This window comes from Ursus americanus, chromosome 13 (genome assembly GCF_024610735.1).
Source record: "Ursus americanus isolate L20-20 chromosome 13, mUrsAme1.1.p, whole genome shotgun sequence".
NCBI lineage: Eukaryota > Metazoa > Chordata > Mammalia > Carnivora > Ursidae > Ursus > Ursus americanus.
The window spans coordinates 46,269,460-46,296,303 of record NC_142139.1 but is presented as its reverse complement, the minus strand read 5'-3'; the positions used below and the strand labels follow the sequence as shown (position 1 = coordinate 46,296,303).

At 36.1% G+C, this 26,844-nt stretch overlaps 1 protein-coding gene across 1 annotated transcript in view; it reads right to left on the bottom strand.

Moving 5' to 3' along the window:
• The window catches only part of ETFDH (electron transfer flavoprotein dehydrogenase), a 33,073-nt gene that overhangs the window by 4,382 nt on the left and 1,847 nt on the right, over nucleotides 1-26,844 (bottom strand). The window contains exons 2-10 of the mRNA XM_045798733.2: nucleotides 21,447-21,587; nucleotides 20,806-21,035; nucleotides 19,456-19,537; nucleotides 18,906-19,024; nucleotides 16,568-16,645; nucleotides 8,722-8,868; nucleotides 6,691-6,831; nucleotides 5,257-5,400; nucleotides 1,859-2,027 (exon numbers count right to left, since the gene is read on the bottom strand). Coding sequence (XP_045654689.1) covers nucleotides 1,859-2,027; nucleotides 5,257-5,400; nucleotides 6,691-6,831; nucleotides 8,722-8,868; nucleotides 16,568-16,645; nucleotides 18,906-19,024; nucleotides 19,456-19,537; nucleotides 20,806-21,035; nucleotides 21,447-21,587 — 1,251 coding nt within the window. The remainder of the gene's footprint in view (nucleotides 1-1,858; nucleotides 2,028-5,256; nucleotides 5,401-6,690; nucleotides 6,832-8,721; nucleotides 8,869-16,567; nucleotides 16,646-18,905; nucleotides 19,025-19,455; nucleotides 19,538-20,805; nucleotides 21,036-21,446; nucleotides 21,588-26,844) is intronic.

The following is a 26,844-nucleotide window of genomic DNA, read 5'->3' as shown; positions in this document are numbered from 1 at the left end:
TGGAATAGAGTGGGTCCTTAATCCACCAACTGGTGTCTTTATGAGATACACAGAGAAGAGAAGAGAGGACAGAAGCAAGAGATCCAGAGTTATTCTGCCCCAAGCCAAGGAATGTCTGGGTCTATCAGAAAGCTGAGGGGCAAGAAGACTAAAGACAGGAGAGACGAAGGTCCTATCAACACCTTAATTTTGAACTGCTAGCCTACACAACTCAGAATAAATTCCTGTTGTTTTAAGCTGCCCAGTTTGTGGTCCTTTGTCGTAACAGCCCCAGAAAATTCATAACAATACCGAAACAGTGCATGCATTCAATATTTAATGGGACAAACTGGTTCTTCTGACTAACTTCCACAACCTCCCTAGTGGCTATACACTTTCCAGTCACTGGTTCCTGTTCTGGATCCATTCCCTTTCCCTCTGGCTTTAATCCTCACTCTGGTCTTCGGTGACACAGCTGCTCCAGTGCCATCTACGTGCGGGTGCTATGTGTACATGACGTGCAGGTACGGCCTGTGGTTCCAACAAGGAAAGCTACTTGGCAAGAAAGTGAGAAAAAAAGTTCCACTACTCAACGATTACACTCCTTCTTACCTATTCTGTTCTCCCTGAAGGGGCCTCTTGCCTTTCCTATGCTCTATCTCCTTTCTCTCCCACACCCTAGGCCTCCATTTCTACAAAGACATTTGAAGGCATAATCAGGGTTCGTACGTCTACCTGCAGGAACGTTTGTTACTTGGAATTCTAAGGAATAAGTTTTATTTATCAAATATCTACTGAGTTGCTACTATGTGCCAGGGATGTGGGATTCATGGTGAACAAAGTCTCTGCTCGCTTGGAGTTTATCCCAGAGGAAGGAGACAAAGTTGATAACTAAATTATGTGCCAAAAGGGGGAAGATACTATAGGAAAAAAACCAGTCTGGGGGGGTGAAGGGGTGGGAGTGCTCTGTGTGCGTTGCAGATTAACTGGTATTGTCCATATAAGGCCGCCACGAGAGAGTGATATTTGAGCAAAGGTGAAGGGAGCAGGGGATTTGGCCATGAGTAAAGACCGTGAGATGGTCTCCACGGTAAAGAAGCCAGTGTGGCTGGAAGGGAGAGTAAAAACAGATGAAACCAGAAGAGTGAGAAAACTTAGGCTTTTATTTTGAGAAAAATTGAGAATTACTAAAGGGTCTTCATAGATTAAGGGTTTATGGAGGTGTAAGTGTTAGCTCTTCCTCTCCATCACAGCAGAAGGGTCACATCTATGCCTGTGCTTGCAAAGCCCGCAAAGGAAAAGGTGCTGCTGGATTCTTCAGTCTGCAAAGCTGTTTTGTTTTCAGATTGAAGATACTTCAGTATTTGTGAGGTATCTTAGTGTGTATAATATGATATATATGAAATGTAACACAGTACTGTCAAACTTGAAATCATTTTTTAAAACATTTTTTAAAAGTTTATTTATTTAAGCAATCTCTATACCCAGCGTGGGGACCCAAACTCATGACCCTGAGATCAAGAGCCGCATGCTCTACCAACTGAGCCAGTCAGGCACCCCAAACTTGAAATCATTTCTAAGTAGGTGGGACATCACTGGCTCTATTCTACTTTTGATGTGAAAACAACAGAACATTGCTATAAAAATCTAATTACTGAGATTAGGTCATTTAGTTTTCTTTGTACAGCACACATCTGAATGCTTTGTGAAAGGGGCAGATCTTTTAATGTCAATTGAAATATGCATACAGAAGACCTCAAGATTTTTAATTGTATTTATTTTCATCCTCTATATACTAAAGTGTATATTTAAACAGCTTTTTTTAAATATCTCAAGAAGAACCTGACAGTTTTCAATGCTTTAAATAGGAAGTTCTTACCTATTGTCTTTGATTGGAGATTTTCACTAGTTAGTTGATTAAAAATAGATTCTGCTGCCAAAATTCCACTTTTCATTGCTGTGTGGGTACCTTTGATCTTGGGAACATTCATGAAACCTGGACTACAACCAATTAGTAAGCCACCAGGAAAGGTGAGTTTTGGTATAGACTGAGGAAAGAAACAGTCAAAGTGCATTTTTAGCTTAAATTAAGCAAACAAAACAATACTACAGATTATAGTCTCTTAAAGTCTTCTAAGGCTGTAGGGAAAAATGTGAAGGAAAAAAATCAGAACAAGGGCAGTTTCTTTCCCCCTTTCCTAAGAATGAGGATTAGAACCATTACTATTTTTCTAAGACTTTTTCCCCTTCTTACTCATGACTAACCTACATGAGACAGATTTAGGACCAGAGCATTAACATATTAAATAACATGTTATTATTTTTACTATCCATGTCTAAAAATACTCCCTAAACCTAAACAACTATTATCTAAATTGTAATCTGCTTTTACATGCATTCCCAGTAACACATGATTTACAAAGGATGTTAACTCTATATGCCCTTTTTATTTTACTTTGATATCTAGGAACGGGAACTTAAGTTCTCATCACAGCATTATTACGATTAGCTACTTCCTTGAAGAATATGATTAGCTTTAGAGTAAGCTGAATTTCCAAAATACATTTTAAGACCGTTGTTTGGGCCTCAGTATATATTTTTCATGAAAAACAATGTAGTAAGAGGTGGTGGTATTTTCTGGGTTAGTCAGTAAAAGCTTATACATACCCTACAATGTAGTGGCTAAATGAGATTGTTTGCATGCTAAAATGTATTCTAATCTATAGTTTGAAAAGGAAAGAAGAGAAAGCCAATGCAGAGTTGTTCTTTCTTCCTTCTGCAGTTTTTCTTCTTAAAGGGCTTCCTAAAGTAAGCCACAGTCTCTGTTGAGAAAGTGGTGGGTGGTTAAGAATTTGGCTGATGGCGCTGAAAGGGGCTCAGAGGGGATAAACAGGGAAACCAGTGCCATCAGCTCCATCTGTCATAGTGAGGGATCTGTGGCCACAGCTCCCATCAATCACAGAATTCTAACTATGAGGGAGAGGTGGTGAGAGGAGAACCTGGAGGGCAGAAGGAACGCTGGTATGAGATGGATCAGAGTTCAGGTCCTTTCATGGTACATGTGGGGAATGAATTTATGATTACGGTTCTCAGACTGAATTCAATATCAGAACCACCTAGATAAAAGTGCGTGAAATCACGATCACAGAATAGATAAGAGGAGGGAGGGCCTTCCGGAATATTACTAGCTGAAAAGAGATAGGATAGTAATAGTTAGGAATTTGGATAATGACACTTTTCTTAAATAGGGCTGTGGCCCTGCTAACACTAAGTTTGATTCAAGAACCACTGTGAAGTTTAATAAAAGGACATGGACTGTTAGTGCAAGTTCGTCCAAATTGGTGCATAAATCCTATGAATAAAAATCTTATAGCCCAAGCAAAATGTATTTTTACATCCTGGGAGTATCCTACCCTGTAGGGGCAGTGTTACTGGCAGCTGGATATCTTGTTAAGGAACTATGGACTGAGGAAAAGTTGCACTGAGAAATGTATTCTAGAATATTCATTAAGCCACAAATAATTGGAAACCCTCAGAAAAGGTAAGTTTTGGTACAGATTGGGGGAAAAAAAGAAATAAAAAGTTATGTATACAGAAACAACCTCATTTATAAAGAGAACTGGTGGTTGCCAGAGGGGAGATGAGTGGGGAGATGGCAAAATATGTGAAGTGGATTAAGAGGTATAAACTTCCATTTATAAAATCATTATGATTTTAAAAATTAAAAAAAGGGAAAAAAGGCATGTCATATGTGTTAGCGCAAAATAAACAAAATCAAATGTTCCAAGTTATTGCTTAAGGTTCTTCAAAAACTTACGAGAAATAAATTTCTCAATCTTTGACTAACTGAATCAGAAAATTTAAGTAAAAAGTGAGTGTGTGTGTGTGTATGTGCATGTGTGCAGTCAACTCTTCCCGCCATTTTAAAAAATCAGCTGAGATGTTGAAACACACAGGCTGATGTTTTTAAATACAAATCTGTATGTCCTATTGAATACACTGGAAACTTTACACTATAAATTAAGAAGAGTAGAATTAGACTGACAGGTATTATAGAGACTGTGCAAAAGACCTGAATGGGCTTGAACATAGTTATGCAATTTAATAAATATTTGTTACAAATGAATAACTACTCTAGAAACAAAACAATCTCATGAGAAGTAATCCCACAGCAACAGAATTTAGGGATACTGTTATTTTAAGATCGTACTGAATACATTCATAAGTTAGCTATGGTTTTACTTGACTTTATGAACTACTGTTACAGTAATAATGGAACTTCACTTTAAAGGTTAACTCCTCCCCCCCAATTTTCTATCATCTGTTACTTTTAAAACAGAATTACAAAAAAAAAAAAAAGATATCTATAAAATGGTTCCAGATTCCTAGAATATTAGAGACAGAAAGGATCATCTATAAAATAAAGGCCAGAGAAGATAAGTAACTTGCTTTAAATCACTTGGTATAAATTTTAGAGCTAATTTTTTAGATCATCCTACTTAATGTTTTTAGAGCAGTACTAACAGCTTTTATCATAGCTACCTAGGTTTTTATCTCATTGTCTATATATACTTAATACATTACCATTTTTTATAACCATGCTGTTTTATAGCTTGCTTTTCTTTTTATTTTTACTTAATGTTGTATCTTTGACATCTTTTCCATGTCAGTAGCTGTAGATGTACCCATCGTATTTTTAATGACTACAAAGTTCTTTGTATAGACTTGAGCTACCAGTTTCTTTTTCTTTTTTTTTTGTATGTTATATGTATTATATACTGTATTCTTTTTTTAATTTAAATTCAATTAGTTAACATATAATGTTACATTAACATTTCATAAGATTTATTATGAACATATACTAAAATAGACAATTAAGGGCAAAAGCTTGACAGAGGCCACCCAAAAGGCATGGATGTTACTAGGTAGCTGGGATGAATTAAATACCTTTGTGGAAAACTAAATCTGTCTTTGTTTCCCGGCAGCTAAGGAATAAAGGAAAATATCTTTGGATCATATAATTTTAATTTTCTGGTTAAAAACTAACCACCAACAAAAAGCCTATAAATTTATCTCAAGAAATCAATATATTCTTAAAACTAAATTCATGGTATAATTTTATTTAACTATGGTGTGACACAGTTTTATAAACACTAGATGTTCTCCTTAAAGTTTCTTCCTATGAGATAATTTTCTATTCTTTATCTAAATTTATTACATTGTATTTTCAGTGTTTACTTTATAATACAGAAATAATAAAAAAGTTGGATGAGTTACCTGAAAGCCACCTTCATTCAGGGCTCTAGCTCCATACGCAATCCTTTTTCCACCTTCCAAAGTTGGCTGAATGCTGGGATGGTGTTTCCACCTCTGGAACTCTCTAAACGGACTCAAATATGGATTCTGGTAGTCTAGACCAACCTTAAAATTTTTATATTTAAATTTAGTAAATTTATACAATTAGACATTTTATTATACAATAAATAAATATAAATTATTATACAATATACAATTAGATATCAAATTATATCAAGCTAAAATGTGATCAATATTTATGAGAAAACATGTACTTCTTGTACTCAAGCTCTGTTTAACATGTAATTTCTTGTATTCCAAGTACTTGGAGAAATATATGTAGTAACCCAAACTTAAATGAATAACTGAGTAAAATCTGTTTGGAAAAGAAAGGGTAAACAAATGATACCCTATGTTAATAATTGGCCAAACTTTAAAAATTTAGAACATATAAATAAATCATTGTGCTCTGTAAACGAAAGCCCAAATTAGAAAAATATTTGTAGGTGTCTAACAGTATGTTTCTACAAAAGGAGTTTTAATTATTTTTCATTTATCAGGACCCACTCTAGTAATCAACTAATAAGCTATATGTGGTAGTACTGAGGCAAAAATGAAGAAACAGAATGTAATCATACTTAGAAAAAAAAGGACAAGAAATATTAGAAGTTACATTTTATAAGGCCTTATCAAAATGTTAAAATTAATAGCCAAACCTTTTTTGCTTTCAAAAAAATTAAGTCACTGGAATAATTATACAAAGATGAGAAACTGAACACCTGGCTGGGTGTCAAAAAACACCAATAATGTAAAAACTTAATAATGTGTCATATGAGTCTAGCTAACATTAAATTATAAAGCTGCCACCAAGTATCAGCTGCAGAAGCCCTTATTTTTCCATTCCTTGCATTATTCAAGATGTAGTTGACTGCAAAGATGTAAGTGGCCAAAAGGGGAGAAAATGCTTACATTTTTTAAAAGTTATAGATTCAAACCGAGTGCTGATTTCGTCTTTCGTGACAGCATGCTATAGTGGAAAATGGGCTTTGAAGTCACACAAACTCAGGTGTGAATGCTGCCTCTGTCATTTAATGGGTATATTTGGGAAATTTGTGTAACTTGTTTGGATTTCAGTGTCCTGTCAGTAAAATAAGGATATAAATACTTCATAGGACTTTTACGAAACTTAGAATTCTCTGTGAGGCATAGGGCATAGTGTCTGGCATTTCACAGCTACGATCACAAAAGCTATGTGTGTTTAAAGCTATAGACCAATGCCTGTAATAGCCACAAGCACTTTACCTATTGACAAAATTAGAAAGTGACGTTTAAATGAAAAGCATTTTACATGCTCCAGATTTTATAACACTGATGATACATAATAGTAGAGTTTTCCATAACAGGCGTGTAACTCACCACAAAACCAAGGGCTACCAGGGGTTCGCCTTCATTTAAATGGTAGAGGAAGGAGCCTCCATAAGTGTGTCTGTCCAAGGGCCAGCCGACAGTGTGATCCACTCTTCCTGGTTTCCACTTCTTTTCATCAATAATCCATAACTTAAAAAAAGAAGTCCTAGAGTATTATTTAAATTTTTTCTACCACCACAATATATCAAACTTGCCAGGTTTTATGTCTTAGTTATGAAAATTTCAAGGGAAAAACTGTAATAAGAGAAACACAAAAAAAGTACTTCACATATCAAAGAAAATTATATCAAACAGCAGCATGATGAATTGGACTAATAAACAGGTCAGAAAAGCTATGAACTCTTTAAAAAATTTCTTTAAGAAAATGATTAGATTTTTAAATTGGTAAGACTTCCATGCGATTATAGGGAACAGCACTGAAGAGATGAGGAAAACTTCTGGGGTGCTGGTAATGTTCGAGATCTTGATCGGGGTGGTGGTTCCATGGGCATGCTCACCTTGTAAAAATTAACTGAGCTGTACACTTAAGATCTGCTGCTTTCCAGTATATATGTTATTCTTCAATAAAACAGCTTATGCTCTCCTGCACTCCCCTTTTCCCTACTGAAACAAATTGTTCATCTATTTTCAGAATGGTAAGGTTTGTTTTTTTTTTTAAGATTTTATTTATTTATTTGACACAGAGGGAGAGAGCACAAGTAGGTGGAAGAGTAGGCAGAGAGGGTGGAAGATGCAGACTCCCTGCTGAGCAGGGAGCCTGATGCTGGACTCCTGGGATCATGACCTGAGCCAAAGGCAAACACTTAACCGACTGAGCCACCCAGGCGCCCCTGGAATGGTTAAGTTTTAAATTTTAAACAATTTCCATCTGAAGTATCTAAAAGATCAGATAATATTATGTGCTATGTGCAACCTACAAAAACAATAAAGGCTTTACTCACAATAAATCTGGCTATATACAGAATTGGAAATGTCCTGAGCTTTATCCCCCCAAAAATTTAAACAGAAGGGTTATAATGAATCTTTTACACTCTAAAAAGCCTCAGGTTTGGGAAAACAGAGATTGGATAAATTGAGAAAATACATAATACTTAATCTAATTAAATTTTAGGTTTCATATCAATATACTATGGCTGAGTATATATTTCATAAACTAAGTTATCTTCTCAGTGCAATTTTGAAGAAATAATTCTTGTAGGATGTGGTCACCCTACAAACAGCATAGGGGTAATAGGTAAAATCTTATTAGGACAGATGGCATTACAATGAAAAGAAATTCATATTATAAATATTTTCAAGTTCCAGTCTTTGATTTCAAGCAATGTTTGATAAAACAATTACAACACGTAGAAACAATTTAGATAATAATGGAATTTGACTTGTCTGAGGAAAGCATCTGCATTCTAGAGACTGACTGGGAAGCCCGGGCTTTGGGTGAATGCACTAACCTCTGCCTCTAGACTTCCCAGCCTGCTCCCACCTCCATGTCCTGGGCCTGAGCCACGGCCTCCAGCCCAGCCGTCCCTGCTGCAGACCAGCTGCCCCCACAGCCCACTACCCCCGCTCCCTGCCTAATGGGGTTTTGTGCAATTCAGGAGTGTCCATAAGCTGACCTTTGTACTAATAGAGTCTTTAGGAGATTTTTGATAGAAACTAAGAACCTCCCTTCAGCTCCGAGGTTTTCCCCTTGATTCCAACGCAAAGAATTACGTGCCTTTCTAGTTTAGTCAAATTTGTGGATTTCCCATTCTACATTCTTAGTCCTAAGTTAGCGTCTCAAATGGAAATGTACATCAGTCCAATAAAATATGAAATAAGGAAAAAATAATGGAATTTGATTAGCAGTATTTTCTAGCTCCTTAAAAATAACCCAAATATTTTCAGTTATGATTAACATTTTAAGTCAATGAAAAATATAGCAACTATAAAATTATATCAATGTTACAGACTTCATTGTAATACAAATGAGTTTAAACTCCATAGTTCAAAAATTAAAATTACAAAAACAAATCAGGATACCTCCTTCAGTCCAATTCCATAGGTTTGGGGATCACAATTGGCTCTCAAATCAAACTTCTTATATAGTTGCTTGGCTAGATGTCCATGGCAACCCTCTGCAAAAATTGTAACTTTTGCATGTAGTTCTAGTCCTCTCTCAAATGTTGTCTAAAAAATAAAAACATTTTAAATTGCAACATTTGACAATTTAAAAAAAGACTCACAATCTGGTTTTGAATTGAACTATGATTCAAGTATAGAAGAAACAATACAAATACATAATACTAGAAATAAAACTACTGATGTAAGTGGAATCTAATTTAAATTTTATGATATATCCTGTGCCTTTGTTGTATTTTTCTTTTTTACTTCCAAAGTACCTGAACAGTTAAGTGTGTAAAAATTAAAAAAGCAAATAAAAAACACTCATGCTAAAAATATTTTCTACAAATGAAAATAAAGCAAAAAGTAAAAATCCATTTCCCCTCCCACTCCCAGTTTTCCAGTTCCATCATCTGAAGCAAAAAACACTATTAATAGCTTTCTTGTGAATCATGCCAGAAAATTTCCATGAATAAAAAACTATATAGAGCCTATTTATATCCTTTTAACACAAACAGAATCATACTAAATATACTCTTTAGCTACTTGCTTTTTTCACTTTAATTTTACTTGTTCTAAAACTGATTTTTTTTTCCAAGTGGAAAAACAGCCACAATTAAAGTCTTTACCTCTCTTTTGCTCTCTATATTTTGCACTTACGCCTACCACAAGGCACTCAATAAAGTTACTTAACAAAGGAATAAAAGAATAATCAGGAAAGTCTCTTATGAAATAAATCTTTTCTGATATTCCTCTGTTCATTTTATTTGCATGTCTGTGTGTACGCAAAGACAAAAAGTAGTGTTACACTGACACTTTTAGAACCGTTTTCACTTTAGTTGAATGTAAAAGCAATATACACCAAGAAAAATTTTTGTTTGTTTGTTTGTTTTTGTTTTTTTTTAACAGAGCTCACGGAGGGAGGCAGGTGGGGGCAGAGGGAGAGTCTGGAGAGAGAGATTCCTAAGCAATCTCCACACCCAGCATAGAGCCCGTTGCCAGGCTCAATCTCAGAACCCTGAGATCATGACATGAGCCAAAATTAAGAGTTGGGAGCTCAACTGAGACACCCAGGCATCCCTAAAACATTCATTTTTGATGCTTGAATAGATTCCCCTAATTTTTCAAACAATTCACAGTAGTGGGACATTTAGGCTGTTCCAGTATGTTTCAGTATGTTCCAGTATGTTAGAAACCATTGCTTAGATGAATGCTCTTGGTGCTAAATATTTTCAGTATGAATGGTAAGAATTATCTCATTCTATTATTTTTTAAAGATTTTATTTATTTATTTGACAGAGAGAGAGACAGCCAGTGAGAGAGGAACACAAGCAGGGGGAGTGGGAGAGGAAGAGGCAGGCTTCCAGTGGGAGGAGCCTGATGTGGGGCTCGATCCCAGAATGCCGGAATCATGACCTGAGCCGAAGGCAGACGCTTAACGACTGAGCCACCCAGGAGCCCCAGAATTATCTCATTATTAATTTAATAAATTAATTACTTTGATTACTACAGAGTCTGAACATCTTTCACACATTTATTAGTAACTGTTATTTTTTTCCTTGTGCAATGCTTATTAGTGTCATATATATGCATATGTGTATATTACACTTGCATAAACACCCTGTAATTTCAGTTTCTTTTTATTTTATTCTTGTCTGCTCACTCTTTATTACACTTCACTCATCCATAAACCATGTTAACAATCTAGTATGTACAGTTTTACCCAAATATTTAAACATACATACATACTGAAATACATATAAACTAAAACTTTTTTGGTTACTGATTCATTTTACAAAAAATAGGATCATTTAATACAACGTATCTTATTTTTCTCACTTAATAATACTTCATGGAGGGGCGCCTGGGTGGCACAGTCGTTAAGCGTCTGCCTTCAGCTCAGGGCGTGATCCCAGCGTTGTGGGATCAAGCCCCACATCAGGCTCCTCCGCTAGGAGCCTGCTTCTTCCTCTCCCACTCCCCCTGCTTGTGTTCCCTCTCACGCTGGCTGTCTCTATCTCTGTCAAATAAATAAATAAAATCTTAAAAAAAAAAAATAATACTTCATGGAAATCTTTTTAAGTCACTGTAGAGCTCAAACCTTTCTCTTCAATGGCTGGATAGTAGTCTGTGTGAAAATACCATAGCTTATTCACTTATTCTGCTAATGTTTATTAATAGCTATTCACTCTGTTTCCAGTTTATTTGTGACCAAAAACAATATAAAACATACACTTCTGTGTATATATCTATATCGATATAGATATATACATATATCTATATGTATATATAGATATATATGTACTTCTGTGTACATATCTATATCGATATAGATATATACTTACAATATTGGTGCTTTTATTCCTATAAGATAGATTCCCAGGAGTGGCACTGTTAGATCAAAGGGCACACCTATTTTTATTTTACTAGATATTACCAGTTTGCTTTCCACCAGCTATGTAAGAAAAGCCTTTTCTCACAGTATGGAGGTTCCTCAGGCAGTTAAAAACAGAGTTACCCTACAACCCAGCAATTGCACTATGGGTATTTACCCCAAAGATACAGATGTAGTGAAAAGAAGGGGCACCTACACCCCAATGTTCATAGCAGCAATGTCCACAATAGCCAAACTGTGGAAGAAGTTGAGCTGTCCTTCAACAGATGAATGGATAAAGAAGATGTGGTTCATATATACAATGGAATGTTACTTAGCCATTAGAAAGGATGATACCTACCACTTACATTAACATGGATGGAACTGGAGGGTATTATGCTAAGTGAAATAAGTCAATAAGAAAAAAACAATTATCATATGGTTTTACTCATATGTGGAATATAAGAAATAGCAAGAGGATCGGAGGGGAAGGGAGGCAAAACTGAATGGGAAGAAATCAGAGAGGGAGCCAAACCATGAGAGACTCTTAACTCCGGGAGGAAAAAAACGGGGGGGTTGTGGAAAGGGAGGTGGGTGGGGGGATGGGATAACTCGGTGATGAACATTAAGGAGGGCACGTGATGTGATGAGCTCTGGGTGTTACGTGCAACTAATGAATCACTGAACACTACATCAAAAACTAATGACGTACTATATGTTGGCTAACTGAATTTCAATTAAAAAAAAAAAAGAAAAGCATTTTCCCTCTAGTCTAGTTACTGAGAGAGATAACTTTCATTTTACATTTTTTGCTAAGTACAGTGCTAAGTCACTGTTATTTTAATTTGCATTTCCCTGACTACTGTTTTAAGCACTTTTTCCCTTTTTGAGTCAAGAAATATTAATGAATACGTACTGTGTGCCAGGTTTTATGCTAGGCAATGGGAATATAGAGATGAATAAAACACACGTCCTTTCCCTCAGGCTAGTCATAGAGGCAGACATTAAAGAAATACATGAGTATATAATTACAAATTATGATTAAGGGCTATGAAAGAAAGCAGAGGGTGTTACGAGAAGGAATAAAAGAAGGAACAATTATGGATTGAATGAACAGGAAAGGCTTCATTGAAGAAATGACATTGAAGCTGTGGACTCTGAAGAAAAGGTACTTAAGTATCTTTCCTTACGAGTAGTCATCTGGATTTGCTCTTCTGTGAATTGTCAATTTTTTAGATTTTGCTCATTTTTCTAAAATGCTGTCTTTTTTCTTGTTAATGTATATGTGCTATTTGATATTACAGGTAATCAAAAAAATTGTCCCCCATCTACTATTTATCTATAGACTTTATAGTAACTTTGGTATAGAGAAGCGTTTAATTTTTATACAGTTTAAAAAGGTCTGTCTCTTTCAGGCTTATTACTCCTTGTCTCTATAGGATGGCTTATCCTACCTTTGGTTGGAACTGTAATCTAGGTTTCCTTCTAATTTTTTTTTTTTGTTTTAAGAAATCCTCAGAATTTTTAAAAAATAAAGGCCCAACTCTATTTTTTTCTAGATGGACATGCAGTCTTCCTGGCACCAATTATAAAACAGTTCAATCTTAATCAACTAAAATATCACTTACTACATTTCAGCCTCCTCTTAGAGGCAGTATGTCCCATAGTGGTGAAGGGGCAGGCCCTGGAGCCAGCCACACTGTTTATATTCAAATACCAGCCCCACTACTTACAGCTGTCTGACCATGGGCAAATCACTTAACTTCTGAAACTTAAAAATATCCAAATCAGAATTTTTATAATAAGATGGCTATTAGACATGGCATACAACTACTGAATAAGCAGTAGCACATAGGATTCTGGGACCTGGGTATTTAGAGCCATGTGACCAGATGAGGTCACCATGGAGAAAATGTAGATAGAGGAGGACTCAACACTGAGCCCTAGAGCCTCACTATTTACAGGATAGGAAGAAGAGGATGAGCAAGCAAAGGTGACAGTAGGAAGTGCCAATAAAACACAAGGAAAACCAAGAGAAGGTGTCACCAGCTAGACCGCAAGACCTGACATTTACTGCCCACCAGCTTGCACTCACCAAACTTTCTCATTTTCCTTATGCTCTTCTTTCTGGCTTACCTCTTAACTCAGGCAAATGAAACTCAAAACCACCCCTCAGGTGATGGTGACTGCCCTGACAAGACCTCCTACTGGCCCAGACCACCCAGACCTTTTGAGCTAAACCCCCCTACTCACGCCTGTGCAGACAGACCATGGTGTGACCCCTGGAATAACCAGCAATTACCTTTACCTCATTATAATACTAAAATCCCCACCCAAATAGGAGCCTCGGCCTCACTTACATAATACACAATGTATAATTAGGCATGTTTCCTTAAGGCACATATACGGACCTTATGCCCGTCTCTACATACAATGACAAGGCATCCCTATCTAAATTTTCATCCTTACCCTAAACAGAAGGTACCCATCACCCTCTCTCAGGAGTAATGGCCTTGGAAGCTATTCCCCATGATCTTATTTGCCACAAATGAAGTTTACTTTGTGTGACAAATCCACCTGGGGTATCTGTGCCTCACCAAGGAGCAAACTCACGTTGGCTCAGTGTAGAGAGCAAAATGGAGTCTCTCATGTCAAGCAGGGGCCGGTGTCAAGCAATAATGCCAGCAGCTCAGGCACTGCAGCTAGGAGATCTTGCCCGGACAATGTCAGCTGACGCCCCAGAACTGGTAACAAGCAGAACCAGAGGAGGTCTTCAGGGACCCAAAACTGATGATATCCCTTTGAAAAGAGGAGGATTTGGGCGGCAAACTGTCAGACTCTTCAGACATGACCCCTCTACGTCTGACCACTGAAATAAGGCAACTGCCGCTGAAGGCTCTGCCTGACTGATCTCCGAACAGAACCTCGATCCTCCACTGCTTGAACAGCAGAAGCAGTGAGTGCCAAGAGCTGACCCGGACCAGACCGAGGCCTTATCTCAACTGCGTGCCCACAGACTGACTTTGTGTTCAGTTCGTTAACTTCCTGCACCCTCCTGTTACCATGTTTGTTGTGTGGCTCGCCTTCTGTCCTGCTTTGTATGCTGTGTAAGAAGCTAAGTTTAGGGTGCCTGGGTGGCTCAGTTGTTAAGCGTCTGCCTTCAGCCCAGGGCGTGACCCGGTATTCTGGGATCGAGCCCCACATCAGGCTCCTCCGCTGGAAGCCTGCTTCTTCCTCTCCCACTCCCCCTGCTTGTGTTCCCTCTCCCGCTGCCTGTCTCTCTCTCTGTCAAATAAATAAATAAAATCTTAAAAAAAAAAAAAAAAAGAAGCTAAGTTTAATCACATGGTGAAATGTCACTGAGTTTGAAATCCTGAACCTGCTTTATCATTGTGATTTAACTTTGCTTTATATCGAATAAAGCTGCCATTGTGGAAAGACACAACTCGTGTGTGCACCTTCATAGCGTGTTCATGACATTTGGTTACAAAGGTGGCATAAGAAGCCAACTATGTCAGCGCTGCTCACTAGGATATCGAGTGCGACAAGACAGAGAAGTGATTACTGGATTGACAAGGTGGGGGTATTTGTGACTCTGATGAGCTGTTTCAGTGAAATGACAGGGAAAAAAGCCTAACAAGGTGTGTTAAATAGAGAGTGGAATAACAGAATAAACACAGTACTCGGTTCTCCCCACTCCAAACCTGTGGTACTAAAACAGTTATTTTGAAGACTTAGATTCACATCACTAAGACTCCACTGTACTCGTCTACGTTTTAACACCTATCTCTCATCTATCTATCCATCCATCCATTCAATATAGAAAATATATGTTTTTATAACTACAAAGCCCAAAACATGAAAATTTGCTTTTGAACAAATTTGAGAACATACAAAAATGCAATATCAGAATAGCAGAACTTGTGGGCCTCAGTTCTGTTGTTATATTAAATATAAAAATCTTAAAAGAATAAAATATACTTTAAAATGATCCCAATACAGGAAAGAATAACTGTAACACAGGAAAGAATACAGGAAAAATAATATTCTTTTATCATTATGAAAAGTATTAGGAGACAAGGGTTGTTTGCAAACCTAGCTATGCACCAGAATTCTTTGGGCGCTTGTTAAAAAATAGCTTCTTGGCCTACTGTAGGACACACAGAGTCCCAGACCTCAGAGAATTCCGATGAAACCAGTCAAACCCTTAGAAGAACAATCAAGTAGGTAAGACTCAAGAGCTTTGCAACTTGCTTATCTCTAAGCAGGAAGTAATGAGAAATAGGAAAGTCTGCTGCCACAGACTCTACATTAGATTCCTCGTTCTATTCAAGAATAGAGAGATGGGGCGCGCCTGGGTGGCTCAGTTCATTAGGGGTCTGCCTTCGGCTCAGGTCATGATCTCAGGGTCCTGGGATCAAGCTCTATGTCAGGCTCCCTCCTTCTCCCCCCTCCCCCGGGCCCCTCCCCTTGCTTGTACTCTCTCAATTAAATAAAGAATTGCTCTCTCTCAATTAAATAAGTAAATAGATAAAATCTTAAAAAAAAAAAAAGAATGGCAGAGAGAAGGATAAATTCTAAGTTAACAAATTCTTTTTTGAGGACCTGACATGACTTGGCACTATGGTAGGTACCGGAGCAACGCTCCATGATCTCTGCCCTCACGGCGCTTATGATCTAGTTGAGAAATTAAGATAATAAACAAATAAATAGGAATTGACAAATTAATTTACGGAGATGCTAATTTATATTTGTTCTGTTATTATGGGAAAGCGAGGTGTTTTCTTCCTTGTTCTTTCCAAGGAATCTTACACAGTGAGAGATCCATATCCTGAGAGCTTTTCTTTGGCAAAGTCAAAAACAAAAGTTGTAAAAATCTGAAAACCATCCAGGATTACATATGAATGAGAGGAAAGCAATCAGTTTTATATTTGCCAAACTCACATCAAAGACTCTATCAGCATTCCTGATAGTAATGCAAATGATTCTTGTCCACAGAAATGAAAATTATGGAAGTGGCAATGTAGATAATTAATGACCTACATATATGTATGTTTTTTGAATTCTCCTTAAACCAGCTGTAACATCTTACTGATTCTGTCATTTATTAATGAATGAAATAAAATCTGTCACATGTTTATTTTATATTTGTATGAGTCATGTTTTTATCTTTAAAAAATTATTCTTAAACATGTTATATCTACTTGCCTAAGTCCCTTTTTAGTTCGAAGATGCCTCTATATTTTTTTAACAAGAGAAAAATTCCATGTTAATAATTACATTCTAACATATACTTTATTAATGTGCAGTTTGTAGCAAAGCTAAATTACTGCATTTAAGTTGATTCTTTTTTTGTCACTTTGTTACGCACATAACTGTTAAAACGTTCACCTTTGGTGCGCCATCCTTTTGGATCCCTACATCATTAGTGGCAATTCCTTTTACACTGCTATCTTCGTGAAAAAGGACCTAAAATAAAAGCACATTTGGTTATCACCTTAGGATTCATAATCACCCTGAAAAGAAGCAATAAACAGCCTTAGATATTTAAGAAAGTGAACATGTTCTCTAGATTACAGGAATAACAGGCTTTAAAATGTTTAGGCAAAAAGAAACATGTTTTAAAGATACTCCCTTCTAGAGTATAAAAGAACACAGCTCAAACAGATGGAAATGAAAGAATGCCACGACCTTGATGAAGAAGAAAAGGGGGGAGCTACTACAGAGGTCACTAAAGAAACTAGTAAGAATAAACAAAGCGTTCTGAAGAGATCAGGTATCAAAAACAAGTACACAGACCCTGAAATCAGCGTCTCTAACAAATGAAGACCATCAGGGTTGGGTGGGAAGTCAACAGTGTCAGGAAAGCCTCTGTTCCAAATAAGCTAAGAGCCCAAAACACAAAACCCAAAGAAAATGACACAACGAAACAAAACAGAAAGAGGTCTAAGACAGCCCGAAGGTGATTAAAGTTTATTTCTGGAGCAAGTAGGATTGGTGAAAACTGGTCAAAACTGTAATTGTGAGGATGAGAAACAGCAATATCTTATAATTCTTACTTGGTTTCTATTTCCTCTCTGGAGGAAAATGCCCTTTAGACAGGAAGTACAAAACATAGACTAGAATCACACAGACAGCACAGAAGTGGAAAGGTAAGCAAGGATTAGCGGCAATAGATATGAAAAGAAAAACATAAACCTTTTATTTCATACCCTGAAAATGAGTCAACAGTAGAACGTGGCTTTGAACTAAAACTGAAGTCTGGCTCAGAGTACCAAAAAAATCTGACAGTAATCTGATGATGATCTTTAAGGGACTGAGGAAAAGAGGAGAGGTGTAAGAGACTGTGTGTGTATGGTGTGTGTGTGTGTGTGTGCGCGCACAAAAACTGAAAATCATAGATTCTACAAACCACCTACTTGTGATTTTGATAGTAACCCCAGTCAAGAACATTTTAACCAGAAAACCTATCTGTTTTATTTGACTTACATATTATAAGACTAAAAACAAATAAAAACTATTTTTTTATTTTTCCCCAAGGCCAAAACCAAAAAAACTCCCCCTCCTGTCAATTTTTCCAATCATTTCCTTTAGAAAAGTTAACTGCAAACCCTTTCTTTGTCTCTCTGAGATATAGGAATGTTTCTGAAAGTCTTATTTAAGACTCCTGCCAGATCTGCGTCTCAGAAATGTGTTTCCCAGGGGCCTCGGAGACATATTTGAAATGTGAACACCAAAAAGAATGGCGTCCTGTTTACCTGTCACTATAGGAGTTTGGGCTAGGTGCTTGGCTCCCAGTTGTAACTTCCTGCTTGTCAAAAAGATACAAGAAATTTTACTTTTCCTCTGGATAAAGACAATTAACATGTATGTAATGGATTGTATCTGTGTGGCTATGTAGGAGGGTGAGATTTCTTTCTGTCTTGGCAATCTCCCTAGCAGACTGCCTGTGACATGCACTGCAGTCTTGGTTTAATGCTTATTAAATAATAAAACTTTTTAATAATTTATAGAGGTGATTTTTCCGGGTTGGCAGATTTTTTTAATCATTTCCCCAATAATACTTAGTGAGAGTCAACAGTATGATATGTTTGCCAAAAAAGTTATTTGGAAAGAATTAATAGAAGAACAGTTTCTAGAATGAAGAAAGCAAGAGCCCTGCTCTACACTAGGATTGAAGTAGTTTTTATATTGTGGATGCCACTTTATAAAGGGGATATAAAGGGAATGTGTTCAGAGGACACTGAGAATACTGAAGGAACTCAAACTATACATAACATCATGGCTGAAAAGAACTGAGAATATTTAACCTAGGAAAGAAAAAAACACCAGAGTGAAAGTGGGGAAGAGAGCAGGGCATAATCATAATTGGAAAACTGTCCTTGGAAGAGGGCATTGATTTGTTCTATGTACTGTAAAACAGAAGATACATTTCTATTCAACAGAAGAAAGACAGTATTATCAACAATCCAAATGTCAGACAGAGATGATCTCATCCCCGATGGTGTTCAGTCGTAAATTAGACAATCACGTGATACACATAAGAGATCAGGAATTCAAGTACTCTTTGGATTAGATCTTTCCAAGATTCCTTCTAGTCTTACAATTCTAAAATCCTGTGGCTTTTCTAAATATTTATTTCTTTACCTCTGTACCATTCTTGGTTTATATTCAAAAGAAAAAGAGATTAGTTCTGTAAATATTAAAAACAAAATAAAACCATACAAACCTCAGCAGCTGCATAACCAGGGTATACTTCAACACCGAGGCCTTCTGCTTGTTCTCCCATCCAGCTCACTAAATGTCCCAAGCGTACAATGTAATTGCCATGATTATTCATTGGAAGACCTACAAATATATGCTTAATTTATCAGACATTTTATCAATAAAACATCTCAAAAACATAAATATTTAATTTAAAAATTCAAAGCAATGTATAATTTCTGTGTAAATATACACATCATCCTACTGTCATAATTTCATTTATATTCTACAACTTTGGCATAGAGCTCTAATTTTTAAATTAAAAAACCATTACAACACTAAATTAACATTCTGGGTTGCCTTACAAGGTTATCTCAATTCTTCTAGACTGGAAGACAAAAGAACTAGGTTCTAGTCCTGTTTTACTACAAGCTAGTTATATAACTTTGGGTCAGTCCTTCAAATCTCTGGGCATCAGTTTTCTCATCTGTAAAAAGAAGAGATTTTACCACATGAAATGTGGTTCCCTCCAGGTGCAGAATTCTCTGATTCTACAAATATTTATCATACCTTACCTGGAAGAATTGGCACAGGAATTCTGTATTTCTCTGTTAAAATTCCAAATCTGTCTTCTGTTACAGGAGTGTTAAGTGGAGCCTGAAAACAAAAGAAGGAAAGAGAAGGAAATTTTTAGTTCATATTTGTAATGGTAAATACAAAAAAAACCAAAACAACAACTGTCAAATGGGAAAGTGAACTACTCTCCTCACTTTTCTTTCATCATTTCCTTTAGAAAACTTGGAACTGTAAAATCTCTTTGTCTCTTTGAGATGTATAGGAATCTTTTTAGAACCTAAATAAGCCAGTTTTACATCCCAGAAATCTTTCTCGGGGACCTTGGAGACATCCTGGACATGGCTTCCTGTCTCCCTGTCACTGTGGGAGTTTAGCCTAGGTGCTCGCTCCAAGTTGTAACTTCCTGCTTGATGAAAACATAAGAGAAGTTTTATTTTTCCAATTAACAGTTATGTCATGGATTGTATCTGCTCAGTTATATAGGGCTCTGAAAACCTTCTTCTATTACAACTGATTATTATGTCAATAGTAATTCAATAATATCTATTTTTGGTATAATATTGAAAAGAGAAAGTTAATGAGATTTAACTAAAGTATTTCTAGTTTAAAGGAGCTTGGTATTTTAGAAAGAAGAGCATAGATGAAATTTTTGGAATTCAATTTACTCCATATAGAAATAATACAGAAATCCTATAATTTTTGACCTTAACAAAGTATATTCACAGGTGATGAATATTCTAACCTTGGCAGGCATAACATAACCCATCTTATAGAAGAAAAAGCTAAGACTTGTAAAGTGTAAGATTTTAACCAAACCCATACAAATTATGAAAGCAGTAAAATTAACATTCAGTTCTCTGCATATCGTACGAGTGCCTTTTCTTCTTAGGTTATGAGAGGCCATATTAATCTGTTCTTTAGAACATTTGATTAGATTATCCTCTTTGGGTTTTAGATATTACAATGTCCCAGGAAATTTATATACAACTTTATTAAGAACGATGATATAAACACCCATAGAACAAGTTAGGAAATACCCTCAAAATCAAAATGCTGCATTCTATTTGGTACAAATACTCTAATATCTTCTCAAGATAAGGCCTTCTCACATATCCAGTACATAAATAAAGCATGTAGAAGGCATTATACGGGTATATGAGTTAATATCTTAAAATTTTAAGTATAGTTGATACGATTCAATTTTTTGGCTCTTTTTAAGTTAAAAAATGCTTATCTGTAACAATCCTCTAAGAGACAGAATTACATAAAAAGGGTTTTCCATATTCTAGTAGTTTGGAAATAGAGATACGATAAAGATTACATTTTGTATAAAAACCAATTTTTCATACTCCCTTCTCCTTCCAGTCTGGGAATAATTCTTCAAAAGCACGTGGATCAAGGCAAGCCCCTGAGAGAGTATGAGCTCCTATTTGAGCAGCTTTCTCTACTAGACACACACGGATGTCCTTTTCATGTTTAGTAGCCAACTGCTTTAGACGAATAGCGGCAGAGAGTCCTGCAGGGCCTGCACCAACTATAACTACATCTGCTTCTTCTGCAAACCTCTCCATGTTCATTCCTGGGAGGAAAAAAGGATTTAAAAAATACATGAAAATTCTGGGATGAATATGATCTGATAAAAATCACAAACTGGGTTACAAACACTCACTATGCTTTAGAGCATTTACATAAATTGCCCATCTGCTTTGTATGAGAATTATACTAAATATATTATTGCATTAATTGGATGTTCTCTTAGGTTCTGTTTCAGTGTATATCTTATTTTTGCTTCCATAAACCAACTTTTGACTTTGAGATTTACTACTACAAGCTTCACAGATATTTTCTTAACTCAGTATCAATATGTAATAGATTTGGTAAAGCTATGAAATATTATTAGATGATTTTATACTATCATGAAAAATATTTCCACAAAATGATACAAAGTATCTAGAAAAGCCTCAACACGTCTATAGAAATTATTACTTACCTTCCCATCGCTTGTCCTTATCCCGGGGATAAATAGTATAGTGGGTAGTAATTCGAGGTACAACAGAAGTTGAAGACCATCTTGTATGACATAGAGGTAGATAATTTTTCTTAATTTTTAAGGCATGAAAGCACTGATATGCTGCACAAAAATTATGAACATTAGTATTATTTTTTCAATTAGCTTTCCTCAGAGCAAACTGAAAAAACATTTTTTTAAAAGGAAAAAATTCTAGGATTAGGAATCAGATCTGGTTTCTGCTTAATTTTCTATCAATTAGCCTTAAACAAATCATTAACTTCTCTAGATTTCAGTTTCCTCATCCAAAAGAAAAAGGAAAGGGGCACTAGATGACCTCAAAGGTAACTTTTTCTATCAATTAGCCTTAAACAAATCATTAACTTCTCTAGATTTCAGTTTCCTCATCCAAAAGAAAAAGGAAAGGGGCACTAGATGACCTCAAAGGTAACTTTTTGATCTAAAATTGTATGACTCCATGTGATATCTTACACTTGGAAATTCGTGTTTATATTCTCACCATATCAGCACTGCAGACACTGAATAGTTAGATCTATGCTGTTGAGCCATTAGTTGTGATATGACGTGAAACAGACTGTACTATTTCCTAGAAGAACTTACCTTCTTCTTATAAGGCAATGTTCTCAAACTATATTTAAAAAGTATCTAATAAATTAATTTATTCAATTTAGTTCATATCAAGCTTAACCTGTAAATAGGATGACCATATATAATTTATCAACCAAACTGGATACTTTTTTTTTTTAAAGATTCTATTTATTTACTTGTCAGAGAGAGAGAGAGAGAATGCAAGCAGGGGGAAGAGCAGGCAGAGGGAGAAGCAGGCTCCCTGCTGAGCAAGGAGCCTGACATTGGACTCGATCCCAGGACCCTGAGATCATGACCTGAGTCAAAGGCAGATGCTTAACCAACTGAGCCACCCAGGTGTCCCTAAACTGGATACTTTTGAGAGTAATAACGGGCAGTATTAATGATTATGCTGGGACAACGTGGGCAAACTAGGCTTTATGGTCAGCTTTTTAAAAAACTGACTCTCCCGTATGGCAGTATCTTCTGAGAGCCTTAAAAATGTACATATTCATTAAGTTAGCAAATAGAAATTAACAGAAGTGTGCAAAGATTTATCTGCAATAATGTTCATTAAACCTGTTGTCCTTAAACCTTCAATTCTGCCTCCTCCTTCTCCTATCTGTGTAAGTACTGCGCGCTAACCGATTGTGCCACTGGAGCTCCATCCTTCCCCTACCTGAAGCAGATACTCTAACACACCAAACATCATAGAAAGATAGAAGCAATTAAATGGGAACTTTCCTATTTCCCTGGCAAGAACTTCTAATGTAATCTGTATTAGTGTCCACTCTTTGTTCATTTTCTCAGGTTATAACAGATATCTTTCTTTTTTTTTTTTTTAAAGATTTTATTTATTTATTTGACAGAGAGAGACAGCCAGCGCGAGAGGGAACACAAGCAGGGGGAGTGGGAGAGGAAGAAGCAGGCTCTTAGTGGAGGAGCCCGATGTGGGGCTCGAACCCAGAACGCTGGGATCACGCCCTGAGCCGAAGGAAGACGCTTAACCGCTACGCCCCTATAACAGATATCTTTCCACTTAGATTAATGATGATGATAATTATCCCTCCCATTTTCATAGGGACATCCCTCCACCTGAAGCCTTCCCTTTCTCCTGTATCTTCAATTTCTGTCTCTCTTCTCTGGTATTCTTCTCCTTGATACTCTTTCCCATTATATTAAAAAAAAAAAAGGACAGAGAATACTCCCTTGGGAATAGCCCTGACAGATACAAAACTTATATTTATATAGTAATTAAAAGTCTATTACAGGAGAAGGGATAGAATATTCAAAGGAAAGGAAAGGAATAAAGAGTTCAGAAATAGAATACACATAAGGATTTGCTGTATGCTAAAGATGCCATTTCTAATCAGGGAGAAGATCTATCTAAATGGTCAAAGATAGGGAGAAATTCATTTGGAAAAAAGTATACCTTTCTCTTTCTACGCAAATGAATTCCATTTGGTCTATGATTTTAACAGGAAAAGTCAAAGTATAAAAGATCATGTTGATACATCCCCAGATTATTTGTTTCTCCACTTTTGAGTGCAGACTGCAATTAGGGACTAGCTTCTAACAAGTAGAGTACAAAAGGGAAAAATATTAATTTTACAGTGGAGAAATATAGCAGAAATGATCAAACTTAACATTACTGGCAATAAGACATGTTGGTATCACATGCTCCCTGATATAAGAAGGGCTCTTTATGTCTGTGGCATACTTCCCCAAAACCTATAACCTCAGTCTAAACATGAGAAATCATCAGACAAATTCAGATTGAGGGACATTCTACAAAATGCGCCTGGCTAGTATATATTGAAAGTAGCAAGGTTGTGAGAGACAAGAAAAGACAGAGGAACCCCCATACACAGCTGGTGGGAATGTAAAATGGTGCAGCCACTTTGGAAAACAGTCTACCAGTTCCTCAAAACATTAAACATAGCGTTTCCATACAACTCTCTCCCAGGTATATAACTAAGATAAATGAAAACACACAAAAGCTTGTATATGTATCTTCACAGATGCATTATTCATAACAGCCAAAATATAGAAAAAACCCAAATGTCTGTTTGTGAACAGATAAAAAGTGATATATTCATACAATGGAATATTATTCAGCAACAAAAAGAAATTCAGCAGTGATATATGCTACAATATGGATGAACTTCGAAAACCCTATGCTAAGTGAAAGAAGCCAGGGCTCCTGGGTGGCTCAGTCGTTAAGTGTCTGCCTTCGGCTCAGGGCCTGATCCCAGGGTTCTGGGACTGAGCCCCGCATCGGGCTCCCTGCTCTGCTGGAAGCCTGTTTCTTCCTCTCCCACTCCCCCTGCTTGTGTTCCCTCTCTCGCTGGCTGTCTCTGTCAAATAAATAAATAAAATCTTTAAAAAAAAAAAAAAGTGAAAGAAGCCAGCCATGAAAGATCACATATTATATGATTCCATGGGTATGAACTATCCAGAATTGACTAGAGAGACAGAAAATAGATTAGTTGTTGCCCTAGGGCTGGAGAGGTTGAAGAGTGACTGCTAATAGGTGTGAGGTTTCTTTTCGGGGTGATGCACAACTGTGTGTTTATGTTAAAAACCACTGAGTTGTATGTATGATTGTATAGTATGTGACATATCTCAATAAAACTGCTATTAAAAAAAGATTTATAATCACACACAAAAAAGATTATAAGAAGACAAGGATGTGGAGCAACAGGATCTCTCATTCGTTACTGTTGGGAATGCAAAATGGTGCAGCCACTTTGGAAGACATTCTGGCATTTCTTATAAAACTAAACATATCTTAACAAATGATCCAGCAGTTGTACCCGTTGTCATTTACACAAATGAGTTGAAAATTAATGTCCACACGAAAACCTGCAGTCAAGCAAGATGAATAAGCTCCAGAGATCTGATGTTCAACACTACCTATAGTCACCAATAATGTACATTTAAAAAATTGTCAAGAGGGTCTATATCATGTTAAAAGTTCTTTTCACAATAAAGGAAAAAAGTCTAGATTGAAAAAAAAAAGCCCTTCACATGAATGTGTATAGCAGCTTTATTCATAATTGTCAAAACTTGGAAGATGTCCTTCAATAGGTGACCAGATAAACAGATACACTGGGATGCATACATACAATGGAATATTATTTAGTGCTAAAAAGAAATGAACTATTAGACATGAAAAAACATGTAGGGAACTTAAATGCATACTGAAAGAAGCCAATGTGAAAATGCCAATCTACATACTGAATGATTTCAACTATATGAGATTCTAGAAAAGGTAAAACTATAGGGACATTAAAAATATCAGTGGTTGCCATGGGTTCAGCAAGAGGGAAGAAGGGATGAATATGTGCTACACAGGGGACTTGGGGGACAGTTAAACTATACTATATGATAATGTAATTAATGGCGGATACATGTTTGTTGAATGTACATAAAATGTACAATAGAGAGAGCGAATTCTAATATAAACCATGGACTTGAATAATGATATATCAAAATTGGCTCACACCAATGCCAGATGTTAATAGGCAATGGGGGAAAGTAATATGGAAACTCTGTGTATTTTCTGCTCAACTTTTCTTTAAGCCTAATACTGACAAAAATTAAGTTTATTAATTAAAAACAAGACAAACAAATACAAAAGGCAATATGGAAAAAGGCAGTGGTTAAGTGCATAGGTTTTGGAGTTTGTCTACATTGTGTCTGAATTCATTAAAACTGTCACCCCATCAGTTCTAAAGTTTATGGTCATTTTGCCTTGGAAATACTATGGTATAGAATCTAGTGTAACTCTTACGCAAAATAAGTGGCTAATACATATTTGATAACTACATATCTTCCTAGTTACAATTTTCACTGTAATTTAGGAACCTGCAAATCTCTGGTATAATTTCCAAAAACTAACCTGGCTTATAGAGCAATAATAATAATGAGGCCTTGCCTCGTTTTTAACTTGTCTCTTACAATGAAGCATGTATCTACAAATGAACAAGTTTCTAAACATGGACTGTAACAAGTAATTAATAAAGATCAACAAAGACTTTTGCACGGATTTGAAATGTAAAATGTAATAAAATTTACATTTTAATGGACATACTGAACAGTTAAGAATTTTCAATACCATGCCTTTTCCTTCATGATGTTATGAAAATTGTGGGGCAGCTACAATCCCCATTTACAGTAGATACGTAGGAAATCAGACGATCACACCCAAGCTCTCAATCCTTCCAACATCAGTCAAGCTCTGAGACTATAATTGGATTTGAAATGATTTGTGAAGTAATGGAAACTGAGCTGTGATGAAAACAAGATTTTTCTTTCTTTCTTTTTTCTGATTAAATGGAGAGTTAACAGCCTGGCATAGCCTAGTTATTCTTTAGCACCTAACTGCAGAATTAAAATACTTTTCTGTTTTACTCTTTCCAATAATATTTTTAAAGCAAAAATCTGGCATCCGACATCAATAATTAAAGATTGTGATGAATACAGGAAGGGAAGAGATTTAGAGTGCCTGAACTCTAAAGGCTTTAAACACTAAAAAATCTATTTTTGATAATCTTAAAGTGGCAAGGAAACTAATTTTCTCTTATTGCAAAGACATACTAAAAATTATACTATTGGGAATAATTTTTTAATTATTAGGTAACTTTTCCTAAATCTTGAAACAATGTACATAACACATATAAATATACTATAGGATAATTCAGTTCTAGAGTTCAAATATTGCTTTATCATCATTCAAAAGAATACTTAAATAATTATTTGTATTATTTATTATTAAAATATATTAAAA